This window comes from Nansenia antarctica, assembly GCF_963989245.1.
Source record: "Nansenia antarctica genome assembly, chromosome: 6".
Classification (NCBI taxonomy): Eukaryota; Metazoa; Chordata; class Actinopteri; order Argentiniformes; family Microstomatidae; genus Nansenia; species Nansenia antarctica.
In genome coordinates, this window is record NC_137676.1 from 68,918,009 (window position 1) to 68,938,440 (window position 20,432).

Here is a 20,432-nt window from a genome sequence, read left to right on the forward strand (position 1 = left end):
ACCCAAAACTGTGCACGTTTTGGCAGCGGCGGCCCCTCTCCCACCCAATAATTTGTGCTAGTTTCCTGCGATTTTACATGTTGTTCATAATAAACCAGCACAAGAAATGAAAAATAATTAACATTTTATAAAACAAGAAAAAAATTCTGACAATATATAATATTTATGAAATCTTAATAAACAAATACAGTAGCCTACAGACCAGGGTTTCCGTTAGAAAAATTTGCCGTCGGACATCGTGTCCGGGAAGAATTCGATTTACCGGACAAACGTGATATATTCCGGTCATCATATTAAAATATAATAATAAAAAAAAAAAATCAAAATCATATATTTTTTTTCTCCAAATCTAATATAGCTGTTTGTCGCGGTGATTACTGTTGTGTAGCGGCCTATATATGCCATTTAATGTCTATTTCTCATCCGATACGATTAGATGCGAGCTATATAATATATAATAATATAACATGATTTGACGCATGCGCGCTATGCCATGCGTCAAATCCAGCGCTGAACGGGTCCAGCGCTGAACGGGCGCCTCACTGGGAACTGAACAGACAGCATCGATCAATGAACGGACTCCACATTAGGTTAACTGAAGTTTGTTAAATTGTTTGGGATTAATGTGAGTTTTCTATTTTCTCTTTATAGTTTTACCCTTTTTTTTTTTAAATCAATAAAACAACGTCATTTCTATAAGTCTCGCTGGTTGGGAAGGCATTTCGTTTAGCTCGGGAGTATGACAATGGGAAGAACATAACTGTTTATTGAGAAACAATTGATAGGCAGTCTGGGATACGTATATAAAGAAATACCACAATGTCTAGATGTATAACATTTTATTGAACAGTAACAGTGCAAGCATGTAGGCTACGGGGAACAGGGATTTTGGTCAGTAGGTCCTTTGTACAGAGGGCGTTTCTCTCTGACAACGCGTTCCCAGGTACCATGGAAGTCATAGGTAGTCCAGCACACTGACAGAGAGACAGACAGACAGACAGACAGACAGACAGATAGACAGACAGACAGACAGACAGACAGTCAGCTTACTTCTACCCTTTTGAGTGGAATTACTCCTTTAATTAGCTGTTAGCCATCTCAAAGCCCCCTGAGCTGCTCGTCAACACTGAGAATAGACCACATTATAGAAACCAAAACACCGTTTTTTAAATCCACAGGGAATAACCGAGAGTGTAAGGAAAGGCACACCCAGCGCTGTCAGTGGTGGGGAGACTTGAAGTGGCTTTGCTTGATTTCCATCACAGATTCAAGGATTGAAACACTGATGAAAATAGGGAGTAATAGTGATGGGATTATCTTAGATTATTTTAGATTAGATTAGATTAGATTAGGTGAGATTCAACTTTATTGTCATTGCAGAGTACAAGTACCAGACAACAAAATGCAGTTTAGCATCTAACCAGAAGTGCAAATAGTGATATAAAAACAAACACTTAACTTTCGGGGAAACTGCTAAAATAAACAAAATTAAATAAATTAAAAAAGAAAGCGACTATTAGCACCGCCGAATGACAACAAACGTATGAGTAATGAGTAAAACAATGTCACTTTTATAGTATGTTGTTTAACTTGCCGTTCGGTCGCCATGGCTCTGGTGTGTGTAGCAGCTTCAGCTAGCTGGCTGGAAACTTCTAGGGGTGCGTTCGTAAACACGCTCTGAGAGCGCCGGAGCGCACGCTGGCTTCGATGTCACAGAGCGACCGAGTCGTTCGATTGGACGAGAGGCGTTCCGCGAGTGCTGATCGGATTTCCAGAGCGTGTTTACGAACGCACCCAGCCAGCTTTAGCGAATTGTATTCAAAGGGAATTATTTTCACCGGACAATATGTCCGACGACTTTTCAATTTGTCGGACTTCACCAAATTTTACCGGACAAAGACCGGTAATTGCCGGTTAACGGAAACCCAGCTACAGACTCTAAAAGAAAAATTGGCCCCATCAACAGGACTCAGCCCCTTGGTCAGCAGCAGAAAGACCCGTGGTCATCTTCTTATATACAGTGCATTGCTCATAGATGGCTATCATGTTATACAGTACATACCAGGGTTTTTCCTGGGTCAGAATGAGGGCTTGGTGGGTGATTTTGTGCGCGTGCAGCGCGCCCACATTTTTTTGAGGGACCCCCAATTGTTGTATTTGTATTGTAAATTGTAATTATTATTAATTATTATTATTATTAATGTACCTGGTTATGTTACAGTAGAGAAACAAAAAACAGTTACCAAAACTGAGTATTTACTAGCCAAGATTGGCAAAATATTGGCGTGGTGCAACCGAAATTAGTAAACAACTAGTTTGAAACTAACTAGTAACAACTAGGGGTTTAGTAACTACTAAATGCCTGCATTTAGTAAAGACTTACGCCATATTGGTGCAACCCAGTCCAGTAGGCTACCAGATACGATGTTGTAATGTATGCACATATTTTGCTACCACGGTTGCCAGACGGAATTGACAATGTCCAGCCCAACCGGTCTAAAAGCTGCCGAATCCACCCGTCCAGTGTGACCAAAAGTAGCCCAATCTGGCAACACTTGCTACGTTCTTGCAGCTCGCGTGAACACAGGTTCTTCCATCAGCGCTCGCCTGCCGCTTCGATTGCAGACTCAAGTTAACGCGCGTGCAGAAAGATGCCACGAAACTCATGTCCGGTAGCTTTCTTTCAAGGAATTTCAAAAATAAAAGTCCCGTAAAACAATTGTTATTTCTCGCCGGGAGAAATAGAGATGCGGCGTATGAGCGTGAGAACTGGTTGAAATGCGTGAGTCTCACGGCGATTGCGTGAGACTTGGCAGCTCTGAGCGTAACATCACTAGTGTCAATGTGTCTTTAACTTCTGATGTCAGCTGCAAACATAGCCTACTGTAACATAGCCTACACCTGTTCAAGTCATAGCTCAGAGGAATAAAGATGTCTCTTTTTAAACTAGTGATTGTTGTTTGTTCAATTTGTATCCTCTGTAACATGATGTTACATGATGGTATGTTGATAGCATGGAATAAGGAATGGTATCAAACACATGTTCCTCATTCCATTCATTAGTGAGCCTAATCGCAGCGAACCCCGACCGGCCGCACTAACCATCCTGACATGACACCCTGCTGTGTAACACGCAGGGTGGTATATTGCTGTGTAACATGCAGGGTGGTATATTGCTGTGTAACACGCAGGGTGGTATATTGCTGTGTAACACGCAGGGTGGTATATTGCTGTGTAACATGCAGGGTGGTATATTGCTGTGTAACATGCAGGGTGGTATATTGCTGTGTAACACGCAGGGTGGTATATTGATGTGTAACATGCAGGGTGGTATATTGCTGTGTAACATGCAGGGTGGTATATTGCTGTGTAACATGCAGGGTGGTATATTGATGTGTAACATGCAGGGTGGTATATTGATGTGTAACATGCAGGGTGGTATATTGATGTGTAACATGCAGGGTGGTATATTGATGTGTAACATGCAGGGTGGTATATTGATGTGTAACATGCAGGGTGGTATATTGCTGTGTAACATGCAGGGTGGTATATTGCTGTGTAACATGCAGGGTGGTATATTGATGTGTAACATGCAGGGTGGTATATTGATGTGTAACATGCAGGGTGGTATATTGATGTGTAACATGCAGGGTGGTATATTGCTGTGTAACATGCAGGGTGGTATATTGCTGTGTAACACGCAGGGTGGTATATTGCTGTGTAACACGCAGGGTGGTATATTGATGTGTAACATGCAGGGTGGTATATTGCTGTGTAACATGCAGGGTGGTATATTGATGTGTAACATGCAGGGTGGTATATTGCTGTGTAACACGCAGGGTGGTATATTGATGTGTAACACGCAGGGTGGTATATTGCTGTGTAACATGCAGGGTGGTATATTGCTGTGTAACATGCAGGGTGGTATATTGATGTGTAACATGCAGGGTGGTATATTGCTGTGTAACATGCAGGGTGGTATATTGCTGTGTAACTTGCAGGGTGGTATATTGATGTGTAACATGCAGGGTGGTATATTGCTGTGTAACATGCAGGGTGGTATATTGATGTGTAACATGCAGGGTGGTATATACACCACTACCCCTTTTAGTATTCTGGCCCACAGATATCACAAACAAACATTGACACCCAGGAGGGACTAGTGAGTCAAGCAGACGTTGCTGTAACCGTTTTTAATTTTGTTGAACCTTTCAAAGAAAACAAACAAGCGTATTAAAGAGGTCAAATAAAACACAAACAGACCTCTTAATGAGCAAACCTCTAGCAAACAAAGTCAGAGTCCGCCAGACCTCTCTTCACCAGAGGCAGGTGGACCAGCGCTCCGGCCTCGTCATATAGGAAGACAGACAGCTCTGGATGACTGGCCTGCAGGGACAGAGGACACAGCAGCAACCTCACTGCCCATTGGCTGACACAGCAGCAAACCTTATTGGTTGAGAGGACCATTAACCACCAAGACAATCATTTCACAATGTTGCATCATGGCCTCTGTACGTTGAGCATCTCGCGTGTGTGTGAGTGTTGTGTATTTGAGTTGGGTGCTGTGAGTATGTAGGTATTTTAATATTTGTACTTATAAAAATGTCTTAAGATGTATTTTCTTAGCTGACATTCCGTACACATCCTCTACGTGGCAGCTGATTGGCTGTGCAGACATCACATACACATCCTCTACGTGACAGCTGATTGGCTGAGCCGTACCTGTACGGAGGCGGTCAGGTTGCCGTGCAGCAGGTCGATCATCTCCAGAGTGGCCTTCATGCTCCACTCCGGCCGGTCGGGGAGACGCTCCTTCTCCAGGTCCACCTCGGGGGGGCGGAACCCCAACACGCACACCTTCAGGGCGTTACAGGGGAACCGCAGGAGGGAGGGCGGGATCTGACGCAGCCTGGGGGGAGGGAGGGGCAGAGGAGGGGGAGGAGGGGCAGAGGAGGCGTCTGCTGTCAGAGGTCTGAGTCGTATGTGTTGGTTATTGAGGTAAACACGGCGCTTCTCTGCGAAGAGTCTGGCTTGTGAGTGGGCAGGGGGGGGCGGAGCTTACTTGTGTGTCGGCGGAGCTTATTTGTGAATGGGCAGGGTGGGCTGAGCTTACTTGTGTTTGAGCGGAACTTACGTGTGAGTGGGCGGAGCTTACTTGTGAGTGGGCGGAGCTTACTTGTGAGTGGGCGGAGCTTACTTGTGAGTGGGCAGGGTGGGTGGAGCTTACTTGTGAGTGGGCGGAGCTTACTTGTGAGTGGGCGGAGCTTACTTGTGAGTGGGCAGGGTGGGCGGAGCTTACTTGTGAGTGGGCAGGGAGTCGTCGGAGCCGAAGTCCACGTGTCTGACCAGCAGCTCGATGGGGTTGAAGTTTACGAAGCCCAACAGCTTGGCCCGGTAGTACTTCCCATCGCTGTACTCTGCCAAACACGGACCCTCTGGACACACACACACACACACACACACACACACAGAGTCAGATGGTGTTACTGATGGGGAAGTCGGAGAGCAGGGGGAGATTACACACACACACACACACACACACAGACACACAGACACACACGGTGTTACCCATTGGGAAGTCAGAGGGCAGTAACAGGGTTACCCATGGGGAAGTCAGAGGGCAGTAACAGGGTTACCCATGGGGAAGTCAGACAGCAGTAACAGGGTTACCCATGGGGAAGTCAGACAGCAGTAACAGGGTTACCCAGGGGGAAGTCAGACAGCAGGGGCAGCTCCTCAATGTCCTGGTTCACCCTCCTCATGGCCTCCTCCAGACTCTCCCCCTCCGCCTCCTCCAGAGGGGACATGAACACCTGCACACAACATACACAATCAGGCACAACATGTGTGTGTGTGTGTGTCAGGGTTCCCACACCTTCTGAAACATCACATTCAAGCACCTTTCAAGGACTTTCAAGACTCAATTCCCTTAAATTCAAGGACCCAACACGGCCTAGTTTGAGACAGATCTAGATGAGAGTTTATATAAGAGGAACTATCCGCTCACAGACAACAATTAAAAAGAGAGGCTTGAATGTGTGAACACTAGATGGTCTCTTGCCTTCTCTACCACAGCACAGCAAAACAATATGTCGTGAAATATGTGTAAAGTTAAGCAATACAGAGACTTATTTACTAGTTGACGAGCTAAGTAAAACATTTTTGAATATAGATATATTTTTTGGGAGAGAGTGAGGGGAATTCAAGCACTTCCAATGACCCAGGTCTATTTTCAAAAACTTTTAAGGCCTTGATTTTTATTCCTCAAATTCACAAACTTTCAAGGATTTCAAGGACCCGTGGGAACCCTGGTGTGTACCTCGTTAGGGGTGTGCAGGTGTCTGACCCTGACAGGGAAGTGTTCTCCGGTCTCGGGCAGCGAGGGGTAGGAGAACACCCCCAACACGGGCTCCATGTCCAGGCCCTCCAGACCCTGGTCACACGCACACACACACACACACACACACACACACACACACACACACACACACACACACACACACACAGAGCATTGGAGGAGAGTAACTAAGGGGAGGAGTCTTGAGCGTGTTGTGAGGAGGAAGCGTCTCACCTCAGTGTCGATGTCCCAGACGTCCAGGCTTGGAACACACGCCATCACCCCATGTTCCTACACACACACACACACACACACACACACACACACACACACACAGGTAGTTACAGGTAAATGAATAGGGCGAAGGGCCACAGCCCACCCCCCCCACACACACGCCCTACCCAGTGTTCCCACACCTTCTGAAACATCAAATTCAAGCACCTTCCAAGGACTTTCAAGACTCAATTCCCTCAAATTCAAGGACCCAACACGGCATAGTTTGAGACAGAACTAAGTATTTTTTTTTAGAATATATATAATATTTTTTTTAGAGAGAGAAAGAGAGGGGGGGGGGGGGGGGGAATTCAAGCACTTTCAATGACCCATGTCTATTTTCAAAAAATGTTAAGACCTCGATTTCTTTTTCTCAAATTCACAAACTTTCAAGGATTTCAAGGACCCGTGGGAACCCCCCCTACCTCCAGGGTAGTAGCAGCTAGCAGGGCTACTGAGGCGTGTTGGTGATGCAGCATGACGCTGCTCAGCGTCGCCCCGCCCAGGAACACCTCCACCGTCACATGGCCCCGCGGGTCTGCAGGCAGGGCCTACACACACACACACACACGCACGCACGCACACACACGCACGCACACACACACACACACACACACAGGCACACGCACAGACACAGACACAGGCAGACACACACACAGACACACGCGCACACACACACACACACACACCAGACACACACACACACACACACGTTTAGACAGAGAAGTGTGTGGGTGAGTGTGAGTGAGTGAGTGAGTGACAGAAAGCCTGTGTGTGTGTGTGTGTGTGTGTGTGTGTGGTCCAGGTCACCATGACGTTCACGTCCACCGTGCGGCTGATCAGCAGCTCCTTCAGCAGGGCCACAGCGTCTGCCTGCCACGCCCGCCCCACCTGGGGAGCACATAGACACTCAGTACTACACACACACACTACACACACTACACACTCTACACACACCCCACCTGAGGAGCACACGCACTCAACACTAGGGATGCTCCGATCTGGATTTTTGGGGCCGATACCGATCACCGATTTTTTTCCTCAAGATCAACCGATACCGATTTTTTTTAAAATACATAACTGTAGGCCTACTGACTGGATAGCCTACATATTTTTCGCTTTTTAGACAAAAGCTCTGATCCATTAGGCACCAAGCAAACGCAGACCCATTTTTATGGCATAGTAAAAGTCTGGCCTTAGTGGCCTATCACCCAGTTAGGGCCTGAAGCCCAAGTCAGTCGATATGGCTGTATAAAAGACATCATAAACGTAGCCTTCATGGTTTACATACTGTTACGTCCTCCTATGTTTTCTGTTCAGTTATCTGTCTTCCCCAGAAAAAAAAAAAAAAAAAAAAAAAAAAAAAACGGTTTTGCGATCGGCCATTTTTGCCGATCACCGATCGAGTCATTTGGAGTGAAATCGGCCGATTTAAATCGGTGGCCGATAAATCGGAGCATCCCTACTCAACACTACACACACTACACACTCTACACACACCCCACCTGAGGAGCACAGACACACTCAGCACTACACACACTACACACACTACACACACTCAGCACTACACACACTACACACTAAGCACTACACACTACACACTACAGTGTTTCCTCTATATGCATTTATTCTTGGCGGGCCGCCACGAATGAATTTTCTCCGCCACTAATTAATTCAGTTATTATGACCGGAGAACAGAAAAAATGCAGATTGAAGCTAGATTTAGGCCGCCTCCAGACCTAAATTTCGTTACGATTTAGTGTGCAGTAAGTTACAATATGTTACAATGTTGCAATTAACCTCGTCGTTTGTGACTGAAACTGAATCGCTCTCAACAGGCGCGCGGCGACGCACTTGCAAAACAGTTTTGTGATTGGTCCGAATTTCGCGGGACATTTGGATTTCAGGAAATCCCTCTCCTCACTCTCTCTCTTACCCTGTCGCCCGTCCCTTTAATCCCATACGTATCCTAATCGAAAATGCAACATCATCAGCGACGACTGTGGGTTATTGCATTTACTGCTGTTCTCTGGTTCATGTTCTTATACCAGTGCTCAGTATAGAGCAGGGGTGCCCAATACGTCGATCGCAAAGGTAGTATGGGTATATCGCATGGCATTGAACAGCTCCTACAGCCCTGACTACTAGAAACTAGCTGCCTCCTCCCAGTGCCAGGTCTCCCACTAAGGTAGAGAAATGCATTTATTTCCTCCTTTTAAACTAGGGAATTACCTGTTTTGTATCTGGTTTACTTTTCTGTTTGTTGGATCAGTAGTTGGCTATGGTACTGCAGACTGGCTGTCAGTGTGTGAGTGAGAGAAATGTAGGTGTGTGTGTGTGTGTAAGAGAGAGAGAGAGAGAGAGAGAGTAGGGGGGAGAGAGAGAGGGAGGGTTTGTGCTATGGCTCCCTATGCAGACTGGCAAATGTGTGTGTGTGTTTGTGTGTGTGTGAATGTGTGTGTGTGTCTGTGTGTGTGTGTGTGTGAGAGTGAGAATAGCAAAGAGGGAGGGTTTGTGATGGTCTTCTCCTGTGTGGCTGTGTGACAGAGAGAGAGTGTATTGTGAGTTTACTATGCAGGCTGGGAAGTGTGTGTGTGTGTGTGTGTGTGTGTGTGTGTGTAGTACGTGCGTGCGTGTACGTTTGCGATGTTGAAACTAGACTGGTAGATCTTGGCAGACTGGCTACTTGAAAAGTAGATCTTGGTTCAAAAAAGTGTGGGCACCCCTGGTATAGAGTATTTTAGATGAACATTCGTAATATAGTCTGATGTTCATGGTCAACTAAATCAGCCTATTTTGTGAAACAAATAATGTTCCCGCTAATGGGCTAACCGAGCAGCCTCGCACCTAACGCTAGCTTCGAACTATTCATAGCAATATGCGCGGGGCAAAAATAATCTATTGCCTCTAAAATCATCACGAACAGAACGGCGGAGGTACAGGTAAACAGGGCTCATGTTGGAGTCCTCAAAGGTAAGAGTTGGTTTTCTTTAACTCAGCTGATGCATTACCTTGCTGTTGGTTGTTTAGCGAATGCTCCATCTGACTGTCACACTGATTTTACTTGTGTAAACAATAACGTTAGCCGGTTTTTATGTCTTTGTTTAGAGCGCCAGTGCGCGTTTTATGCGCGTTCCGCGCGCATAAACTGAACACACCGCCACTAATGTGAAAAGTCATAGAGGAAACACTGCACTACACACTCTACACACACCCCACCTGAGGAGCAGGGAGACACTCAGCACTACACACACCAGAACAGGGGTGGGAGTTCATAAGATCTTATCGATACCGATGCCATTATCGATTCTGCTTATCGGTCCAAATCTTTATCGATTCCTGCAGAATTTTCTCGGGGGGGGGGGGGTGTTATCTCTTAACACTAGGGGTGCAACGGTTCTCGTTTTTTTTACGGACGGTTCGGTTCGCATTCCACGGTTCAATACACTACCTGGCACAGATCCATCCCTACACCAGAAGGTTCAGCTCACACACACACACACACACACACACACACACACCCACACCCACACCCACACCCACACACACACACACTTACACACACACACACACACACACACACTTACAGGGGTGACTCCGTACAGCTGGCAGGGCACACACAGCTGAGGGACGTCCTCACACAGGATGGTGGGATAGACATGACACACCGGGATGTTCTCCACCAGACCCTGGTCCACGTCACGCACCTGGAACACACACACACACACACACACACACACACACACACACACACAGACACAGACACACACATCAGAGGATGAATGAAGAGGTAGGCAGGAGTGTGTGTGTGTGTGTGGCTGTGCGTGCGTGCGTGCGTGTATATACAGGCCTTACGTAGGTCAGTCATCTGAGGACTATGGCTAATGTGTTGTCATTTCTTAACAGGAAACCAACAACAGAAAACGGCATCAAATAAAAGCTGAGAATTTAACATCCAAACTTGTAGAGCCAAAGGAAATAAGAACGCTACTGTCCCGTTATGACACAGGACACTGTATATGGTCTGTGTGTGTGTGTGGATGTATGTGTATATGGTGTGTGTGTGTGTGTGTGTGTATATGGTGTGTGTGTGTATGTGTATGTGTGCATATGGTGTGTGTGTATGTGTGTGTATATGTTTATGTGTGCATATGGTGTGTGTGTGTGCATGTGTATATGGTGTGTGTGTGTGTGTGTGTGTGTATATGGTGTGTGTGTGTGTGTGTGTGTGTGTGGATGTGGATGTAGTGTGTGTGTGTGTATATGATGTGTGTGTGTGTGTATATGGTGTGTGTGTATATGGTGTGTGTGTGTGTGTGTACAGTACAGGCCAAAAGTTTGGACACACCTTCTCATTCAATGTGTTTCCTTTATTTTCATGACTATTTACATAGTAGATTCTCACTGAAGGCATCAAAACTATGAATGAACACATGTGGAATTATGTACTTAACAAAAAAGTGTGAAATAACTCTTAGACTTCTCAAAGTAGCCACCCTTTGCTTTTTTGTTGTTAATAAAATATATATATTTTTTGTTGTTAATAAAATATATAATAATAATATTAAATATATATATAATAACATATTATTATTAACACATATTATATTTAATATTATTATTATATATTTTATTAACAACAAAAAAGCAAAGGGTGGCTACTTTGAGGAATCTAAAATATAAGACATATTTAGAGTTATTTCACACTTTATTGTTAAATACATAATTCCTATGTGTTCATTCATAGTTTTGATGCCTTCAGTGAGAATCTACAATGTACCAAATAGTCATGAAAATAAAGGAAACGCATTGAATGAGAAGGTGTGTCCAAACTTTTGGCCTGTACTGTATATGGTGTGTGTGTGTGTGTGTGTGTGCGCGCGCGCGTCTGACCTTGACGTGACCCCCGATGACCTCCATCACCTCCCCCCGGTACCACAGCATGTCTGGGCCCATGACGGCGCAGCCGCGGACCGACCGCCAGGTGCAGCGCTTCTGTCTGGGCGGGGCCCGGATCTGCTGCTGCAGACGCACCTGCAGACGCTCACACTGACCCGCTGAGAGAGAGAGAGAGAGACAGAGAGAGACGTAGACAGAGAGAGGGAGACAGAGAGAGACAGACAGAGAGAGACAGAGAGAGACGTAGAGAGAGAGAGAGACAGACAGAGGGAGACAGAGAGAGACGTAGAGAGAGAGAGAGACAGAGAGAGACATTGAGAGAGAGAGAGACAGACATTGAGAGAGAGAGAGAGAGGGGGGGGAGAGAGAGAGAGCGACAGAGAGAGAGAGAGGGAGAGACAGAGACAGACAGAGAGAGACAGAGAGAGAGAGAGAGACACACTTCAGGACTAGTTATAGTCTTTCTTTCACCCCCCCCCCCCCCCCCCCACACACACACACACACACACACACACACACACACACACACCTGCGTGGCGCGTCCTGGCGTAGATCAGGCCGTCCTCGCCTATAGCAGAGACGGTCATCTTAAGGCGTCCACAGCCGGGCAGCTCTGGGGGGCGGTACAGCAGGGTCTGCACCTTCTCTGGGGGCGGGTCAGAGCGAGGGGCGGGGGTGGGGGGGCGGGGAAGGACAGAGGTGGGGGGAGGAGGGGTAGGGATAGAGGTGGAGGTGGGGGGAGGAGGGGGAGGGGTAGAGGTGGAGGTGGGGGGAGGAGGGATAGAGGTGGAGGTGGGGGGAGGAATAGAGGGAGGAGGGGTAGGGATAGAGGTGGAGGTGGGGGGAGGAGGGGTAGGGATAGAGGTGGAGGTGGGGGGAGGAATAGAGGGAGGAGGGGGAGGGATAGAGGTGGAGGTGGGGGGAGGAGGGGTAGGGATAGAGGTGGAGGTGGGGGGAGGGATAGAGGTGGAGGTGGGGGGAGGGATAGAGGTGGAGGTGGGGGGAGGAATAGAGGGAGGAGGGGTAGGGATAGAGGTGGAGGGAGGAGGGGTAGGGAGAGGCATAGGGATAGAGGTGGAGGGGGAGGGAGGAGGGGGAGGGAGAGAGGTGGAGGGGGAGGGAGGAGGGGTAGGGAGAGAGTTGGAGGGGGAGGGAGGAGGGGTAGGGATAGAGTTGGAGGGGGAGGGAGGAGGGGTAGGGATAGACGTAGAGGTGGGGGTGGGGGGAGGAGTAGGGGTAGAGGTGGGGGTGGGGGGAGGAGGCGTAGAGAGAGGGGTGGAGGTGGGGGGAGGAGGGGTAGGGATAGAGGTGGAGGTGGGGGTGGGGGGAGGAGGCGTAGGGAGAGAGGTGGAGGTGGGGGTGGGGGGAGGGGTAGGGGTGGGGGGGGTGTTGTCTGTGTCCTGGGAAACTCTGTTGTCTTCCTTGTCTTGTTGAGTCTTGCTGGGAAGGTCCTCCGGTTTGGACAAGATGGCCACTCTGTGTGTGTGTGTGTGAGAGAGAGAGAAAGAAGAAACGTGAGAGAAAGATATGAAAGAGAAGACAATCAAAAGCATATACAGTGGGGTGCAAAAATGTGGGACTCCCTGGTTTAACACTTAATCAGCCGTGAGGTGTTAAACAGCACCAGTGAGTACAAAAAAATGTCTACCTTTGCACTCGATCACATTTCAGGACCCTCCTTTCATGACTTTTCCTAGATATGTGCGTTCTACCACCCAGCATTTTTACATTTTCAAAATCGAGTTAGTATAAAGCGTTTTAGCAGTATTTCTGTGTGTGTCTGTGTATTTGTGGCTGCTATCTTTTTCTCCAAGCCTGCAATTCTCTTTTATATCAGCAGAGGTAGCAAGGGGGCACACACTGTGCTCAAATTCAGGCTTCAGTGCTGAATGAGACACAGTGCATAAGACTGATATTTGTGTTTATATATAGGCTACAATAACAATCAAAATAAGATATGTATATGTGCAGACAGTTATGAAAATGATAAACTGTACAGTATGTCTCCCAATCAATGTTCGTTCAGACAATACAACCAAAGGCGTAAAAATACTGATGTTCTCATAATGTAATTATAGATATAGCTAAATTAGACTGTAGACTGCTATGGAGGTATATTGAAACCAATATATAGATTATATATATAGATTATATATACAACCTGATTGGATTAAATAAGATTCTGTTGTGATTGTGTTGACATTGTTGTGATAAGTCTTGGTTATGTAATGTGTAAAGAACATGATGACACGAATGCCTATTATGATGATATGCAAAAGGGACAATCTGTGTCTATGAATCTTGAACAATCACCGGTTGAATATGCTAATATAGGAACAGTGCCTAAAACCCCACTTCAAAAGGTTGTTATTCAAAGGCAGCATCCAAAGCCTACTAACACATTGCACAGTAAAAGAGAACATGATCAAATGTCAACAATGAATAATCAGTCAACAATGGATAATCTTATCAATCAAGACACCATGTCCAATGTAGAGCAAAAACATGACATCGCTGATATCCTTCTTACTCAGCAGAAACTTGCTTTACTTCCTGTGAGGGAAATGAATACATTTGATGGAGACCCAATGAATTTCCTACCCTTTATGCGTGCTTTTGAACATTGTATTGAGGACAAGACAAGTAGCAATCCAGACAGGCTTTATTTCCTGGAACAGTACACCACTGGACAGTCACGAGACTTGGTGCGTAGCTGCATGCATATGCAACCAGACAGAGGCTATGCTGAAGCTAAGAAGCTACTTGAAAAGAACTTTGGAAATGAAATCAAGATAACCAGTGCCTACATGGAAAAAGCCTTGAACTGGCCAAGCATAAAGGCTGAAGATGGAAAGTCACTACAGGCCTATGCACTGTATTTGAGAGGATGCAACAATGCCATGCAAGACTTGGTTTAGTAGGCAATTGTTTATCACAGATGAATCCTGACAATTGATGGTTGATGCATGGGGAGGGTCATCTTATTCTCAATGATCTCTTTCTGATCGTTTCCGATCACCACACAAAGGATGCCTCCAACAAGCCCTTCAAACCATCCCCCACCAGAATCAACGATATAACGAACGGATATTTCTGAGTGGGGCAGTCCCAGATATAGTGAAGACAGACAGGAAAGTAAGGAGAAGAAGGGAGAGAGTATATTGACAATTGATAATAAGATATTGATAATGTATTTCGCTGTCGACCAAAATCGTTTGAAATTACGTGCTTGTGCATTGAATGACACTATGTACAGCGCTGTCAATTTTCAAATAATGCAATAGGCTATATATATGAATGTTCAGTTGTGATATGAAGTAGCCAACAATTCTCATGTCGACCATGATAATAATAGGCTACAACAAGGTCGTACATAGATATACGCAGATTCATATTTGGATAGTTGATGTATGGGACAACTCGTTTCTAAGTTACAAACTTCTGAGTTACAATCACTTGATGTTGATGGGGGGAGGGTTGAATGGCTCTCGATCGTTTCCGATCAATGAACAAAGACATCGGGTTTCCCCCGCTCCACCACGTCCCAACGGTGTGTTTCTGTAACCATTTTCTCCTCCTTCAAGTCGCTCCTCTCAGGAGACCACTATTTATAAATAATAATCCACAGATAGGCACAGTCACAGTGCTACATGAAAATATCTAGCCACACACCACATATCATAGCTCCGCCCTATATGTATTTATCATCATATTTCTCAATATAAAACGGAGGTACAATATATGGCAGATATATGTATGGTATATTATGGCAGTTTCTGGCGCCTGTCCCGTTCTGTTGTTCAAAGAATATAATATAAAACGCATCACATGTTTGTCATTGTGTGAAAATACAGATACCTGGTCCACACAGCTTCAGATTCCAAGGAAATTACTTGGAACTATGTGTGAAAGGGACAACATTGCAATATATATTACAGTTATTTTTTAATAATGCTAATCAACTTTCATTCGTTAGTAATGAAAACTCCCGCAGTCTCGATCAATCTCCTAGATCAATCTCCTCTCCACTTACGTTACATACATGCATACGTTATTATATATATATATATAACATGCATAACAACTAAGACATGCGCTCTGCGCTGCGGGCAGTGGGGAGAGGGTTGATGGTCCCCCGCGGTGTGTTTCTGTTGCGTGTTCACGCTTCTTGCGTGACATCGCCATCCAGCGATTTTTGTGGGTCAGTACACACACCCCCATTGTGATTAGTGGTCGTGTGATTCCACACCTCGTCGTGCTTTAGTAGGTAAAAAAACGTCGGCGCCTCCAGTGTTAAATGTCTATTACAATTAATCTCCAAGTGATCGAAGGCAAACCTGAACACTAAATGCTACAAAGTTAAACATGACACCTTTCTGCACATTTTAAAGCAAGGTTTCTTTTTATTTACATTTTTCTGAGTTTTTAAATTATAAAAAAGGAAAAGGGATGTGCAAAAGTTTGGGAATTTGGGATTATTCTTTGTTACCTTTTGAGAAGATGATAAGTAAGGCCCAGACCAAGGTGATTTACTCATTAGGGCTTAAATGAGTCAGGTGAATATAATTCTAGGGTTGAACTATATATTCTGAAGTAACTCCATGCCTTCTGAAGTATCCGACAGCAGTGGCTGTTGTGTCCAGGGATTAAAGCAAAAAATTCCTGACGGGAAAAAAATTTCAGGCCAAATCGGGGCCGGTGCGGGCCGGTGGCTTTCCGTGCGCAAAGCGCGCGTGCGATTTTCCGTTCTACGTTCTAATGCTTTGACTTTTCTTTCGAAAAATGTGACTACATTTCCGCGTTGTAGAAAATCAATGACACATCGCTAGTCAACTAACACGGCTTGTTTTGTGAGCCTGCTAACAATGTAAAGTAGTGTTCTAGTTAACTAGGTAGCAGTCCAATCCATTTCGCTGCAGTATTTTGGCTTGACTGGCGAGTTTGTGTTGTGATTCTCAACAACGTTGAAACATAGTTTCACCCTTTTCCATAGTTTTGAATAATAAATGTGTGGACTGACGATGTAGCGCAGCCTAACTTATTCTAATAATTATTTAACATAGGCCTACTTTTATTCTGATAATTATTCCCCCCTCCTCCCAGACTTACATGGTCACATTATTATTGGATTGGTTGTTTGCGTGCCGGGTGAAGTTAGCTAAACATTTAACCTGCTAGCTAGCAAGAGAAACATCATGTCACTCTCCAAAGGTCTAAAGAGGAAAGTTGACGGTGGAAACAGGGCATTTAAAGAGGAATGGACAGCGAACTATACGTTCATCCTACCTGGTTTCATCAATGCAAAGCCGTTGTGAGAGACTCACATTTTACGTGCTCACAATTAATGTTCCCTTCCACGTATGCGAGTCGTCCTTTTCGTCAATGAATGCGATAAAGACGCGCTAGAGGAATCGATTGGTGCATAAAAACCTTGAGAACTGCCGGATTAAAGTGACGTCCATAATAATAATAAGAATACATTAGCAGGGCTTAAAGTGGGAAAAAATCCTGTGCCTGAAACTTTTTCTTGGGGAGGGGGGTCACAGTTTGAGATATTGGGAGAGCGGGTACAGAAGACAGCTTCTTGTCTCAATGTTTAAATGCATTAATACTATTTTATAGTCAATACAAAATATATGTCTCAATGTTAAAATGCATTAATACTTTAAATGAATGTGCAACAATACTATGTGCAATATGACAACCCTTGTGTACATAAGGTTCAGATATAGGAAAAGTTAGGATATGTATAGCATAGCATAGAGTACAGCACAGTGTTTTATTGTATAGTATAGTAGTATAGTAGATAGTGTACATAGCCTTTATTTATGTAAACCAGCTCTTTTCCCTTTTTTATTTTACCCTTGGCCCTTGTGTTTTTAGTCTTTTTCCAAGCACCAGGGGAGCCCCCCCCTCCTAAATTTCGTTGTATGGTACCTGTACTGTATTAATGACAATAAAGACCATTCATTCATTCATTCATAATACTGTTTTATACTCAATACAAAATAAAATAATATATTTAGATGTCTTTAAAAGGCCAAACTGAGTGCATTACTTATTAAGCCACTATCACTATAACAATACAGAATAAAATATATACATGTCTTTAAAAGAACAAACTGATTACTTATTAAGCCACTATCACTTATATTCTCCTTCTTGGCACCACGTCCCATAAGGCTTCCCGTCACTACTCAGGGTTTTTCCTGGCTCAAAATGAGGCGGAGGTGGTGGGTCCTTAAACGAGCATCAAACACTTAATTTCTTGCATTTTGGTGAATTGATATGCACCACTTGTGCCCTTTCTCCATCAATTTATGGTGGAAATTTCATTATATACAGTATGTAAAGGAAAAAACAATATTCAGGCACCAGATGACCATTCAAAATATAATGTAATATAATGCAATATAAGGCTCTCAGGCATTCTGTACTTATGTATTCTCCTTGAGCAGTCAACATGCAACGCTTGTAGAAAATACGACCGTCAGAGTTTTGTCGAGAGCTGGAGCTATGACGGAGGCTGGAGCTATGACGGAGGCTGGGGCTATGACGGAGGCGGCCGCCTCATAGTTCTCTATGCAGGAAAAACCCTGCTACTCTCCTCTATCCATGCCCAGCGCCATTTATTCCTTACTCCTCGTTCTAGTATAGCTGTGTCTTCGCCAGGTTTAAGAAACTTGGCTTCCATTTTAATAGACTCTTACTAAAGTTAGCGAGATAGCGGGCTGCTAAAAGCGAACGTCTCTACAAGCTAACATTACACTCATTCAAACTTCTTAAGGCCCGCCCCACTACTCTGCCTCCGATTGGCTAGAAGTCGTTGGTTGGCTTGAGCAATGTGATTGGTAGGCGGAACTGTCTCTTTGCTGAAGATGACTTTAAATTACGATGTAAACAAATAGCATGTGATTTTTTTTTGCTCAAAGTTCCCCCGCGCCGGAAATCCGGCACCGTGCCGGAGAACTTTAAGCCCTGCATTAGACTTATAGCACTTTTCTAGACACTCAAAGACGTCCATATCACCAGATAGCCAACAAATAGTGACCGATGGGAGATGCCAGTTTAAGTGAGATTTAATAGCCTAATATTATTTTTGCTATTTTTAATGAATGGCTCATTGTAATTATTATCCCTAGTAATGTAGCGTGTTTGCTCTGTCGTTTCAGGAGCATATAGGCTAAGCCTATGCATTCAGCTTTTTTTTTTTGCGCCGATTTTGTTGTCAATGTTTTTCATAAAATTAAACTGCATTTGCTTTGTTACTGTTCACATGTGTGGTGCAGTCACATTCACATAGCCTATAAGTAAACATTAAGTTTGAATTATTTACTGAGCTGGCGTTACTTTTTTCAAACCACACACCGCATGTCGGCTATTTCAGCACCACGCATTGTCCACCTACTTATCACTATGAGGGGTTCAGCGTCAGTGCACCCCGCTCTGTTACTGTCGCATAGTTGTAGCCAATAAAGGCCTATATGTAGGCTATATAGGCTATTATATATCATGTATATACCTAATACCAACATCAAAATAGATTGTATGCCTCTACAAATCATATTACACCAGGTAAAATCCGTCACAACTTGGAATAAATCCGTCGCAAATTGACGGAAATCCGTCGTAGCGACGGAGAACTTTAATCCCTGTGTGTCTGGTGTTAAAACCCTCCTTGGTTCCTCTAAACAGTTAGCGTTAGGGATGTCAGAATCAAGATAGTTCACTCCCACCATCAAGGAGAAGGCTACAAAAAACACTTGCAATGTTTCAAACTACCCATTTCCACTGTCAGAAACATCATCAGAAAATGAAAAATAAATAGAACAAAAGTCAAGGCAAGATCCGAGAAAAATGTCAGATAGAATGGCCCGAGATCTGGTGAGAAATGCCCAGAAGAACCCACACATCACTGCAAAAAAGAGTAGCAGACACCGGTCTAGTTGTTCATAGGACAACAATACAGCGTACCTTAAACAACAAAGACCTACATGGCAGAGTTGCCAGAAAGAAGCCTTTCCTACGAAAATAATCTGAAGTATGCAAAAGAAAACCTTGAGAAACCTGAAGCCTATTGGAACAATGTGCTTTGGACTGACGAAAACAACATTTTAACTTTTTGGCCACAACCAAAGAAGGTAAGTTTGGAGAAAAAAGGGTGAAGCATTTGTCGAGAAGAACACCTTGCCAGCTGTTAAGCATGGAGTTGGATCCATTATGCTGTTAAGCATGGAGGTGGATCCATTATGCTGTTAAGCATGGAGGTGGATCCATTATGCTGTTAAGCATGGAGGTGGATCCATTATGCTGTTAAGCATGGAGGTGGATCCATTATGCTGTTAAGCATGGAGGTGGATCCATTATGCTTTGGGGTTGTGTAGCAGCTGGGGGCACAGGCAATATTGTGCAGCAGGAAGGAAGAATGGGTTCCACCATATTGCAAGACATTCTAGAGGCTAATGTTCGAAGGTCAGTCCAGAAATTGAAGTTGAAGAGAGGATGGGTATTCCAGCAAGACAATGACCCGAAGCATACCTCAAAATCAACCATGAAGTACCTCCAGGAAAGACGGATGAAGGTTTTGGACCGGCCATCTCAGTCCCCAGACTTGAATATTATTGAAAATCTGTGGAGAGATCTCAAACATGCCGTGCATGCAAGAAGGCCGAAGAATATTTCTGAGCTAGAGGTGTTCTGCCAGGAACAATGGGGAAAAATTCCCAAAACAAGAATTGAAAGACTCTTAGCTGGCTACAGGAAGGATTTGCAAGCTGTTATAGTTGCCCGAGGAGGAGTTACTAAGTTCTAGCTGACAGGGGTCCCAAACGTTTGCACAAGGCCTTTTCCCTAGTTTTATTATTTTTGAAACTATAAAAAGTAAAAAAAATAATGAATCTTGCTTTAAAATGTGATGAAATGT

At 44.7% G+C, this 20,432-nt stretch overlaps 1 protein-coding gene across 1 annotated transcript in view; it reads right to left on the bottom strand.

Annotated features, from left to right (window-relative positions):
* Positions 1-4,281: 4,281 nt before the first annotated feature.
* Positions 4,282-20,432, bottom strand: part of LOC308160885 (RING finger protein 17-like) — a gene marked incomplete at both ends in the record, with an annotated part of 39,834 nt that continues 23,683 nt past the window's right edge. The window contains 10 exons of the mRNA XM_080534818.1: positions 4,282-4,386; positions 4,723-4,909; positions 5,300-5,435; positions 5,705-5,813; positions 6,320-6,433; positions 7,036-7,161; positions 7,421-7,501; positions 10,198-10,317; positions 11,504-11,667; positions 12,039-12,187. Of these exons, the coding sequence (XP_080390944.1) occupies positions 4,282-4,386; positions 4,723-4,909; positions 5,300-5,435; positions 5,705-5,813; positions 6,320-6,433; positions 7,036-7,161; positions 7,421-7,501; positions 10,198-10,317; positions 11,504-11,667; positions 12,039-12,187 (1,291 nt within the window). The remainder of the gene's footprint in view (positions 4,387-4,722; positions 4,910-5,299; positions 5,436-5,704; positions 5,814-6,319; positions 6,434-7,035; positions 7,162-7,420; positions 7,502-10,197; positions 10,318-11,503; positions 11,668-12,038; positions 12,188-20,432) is intronic.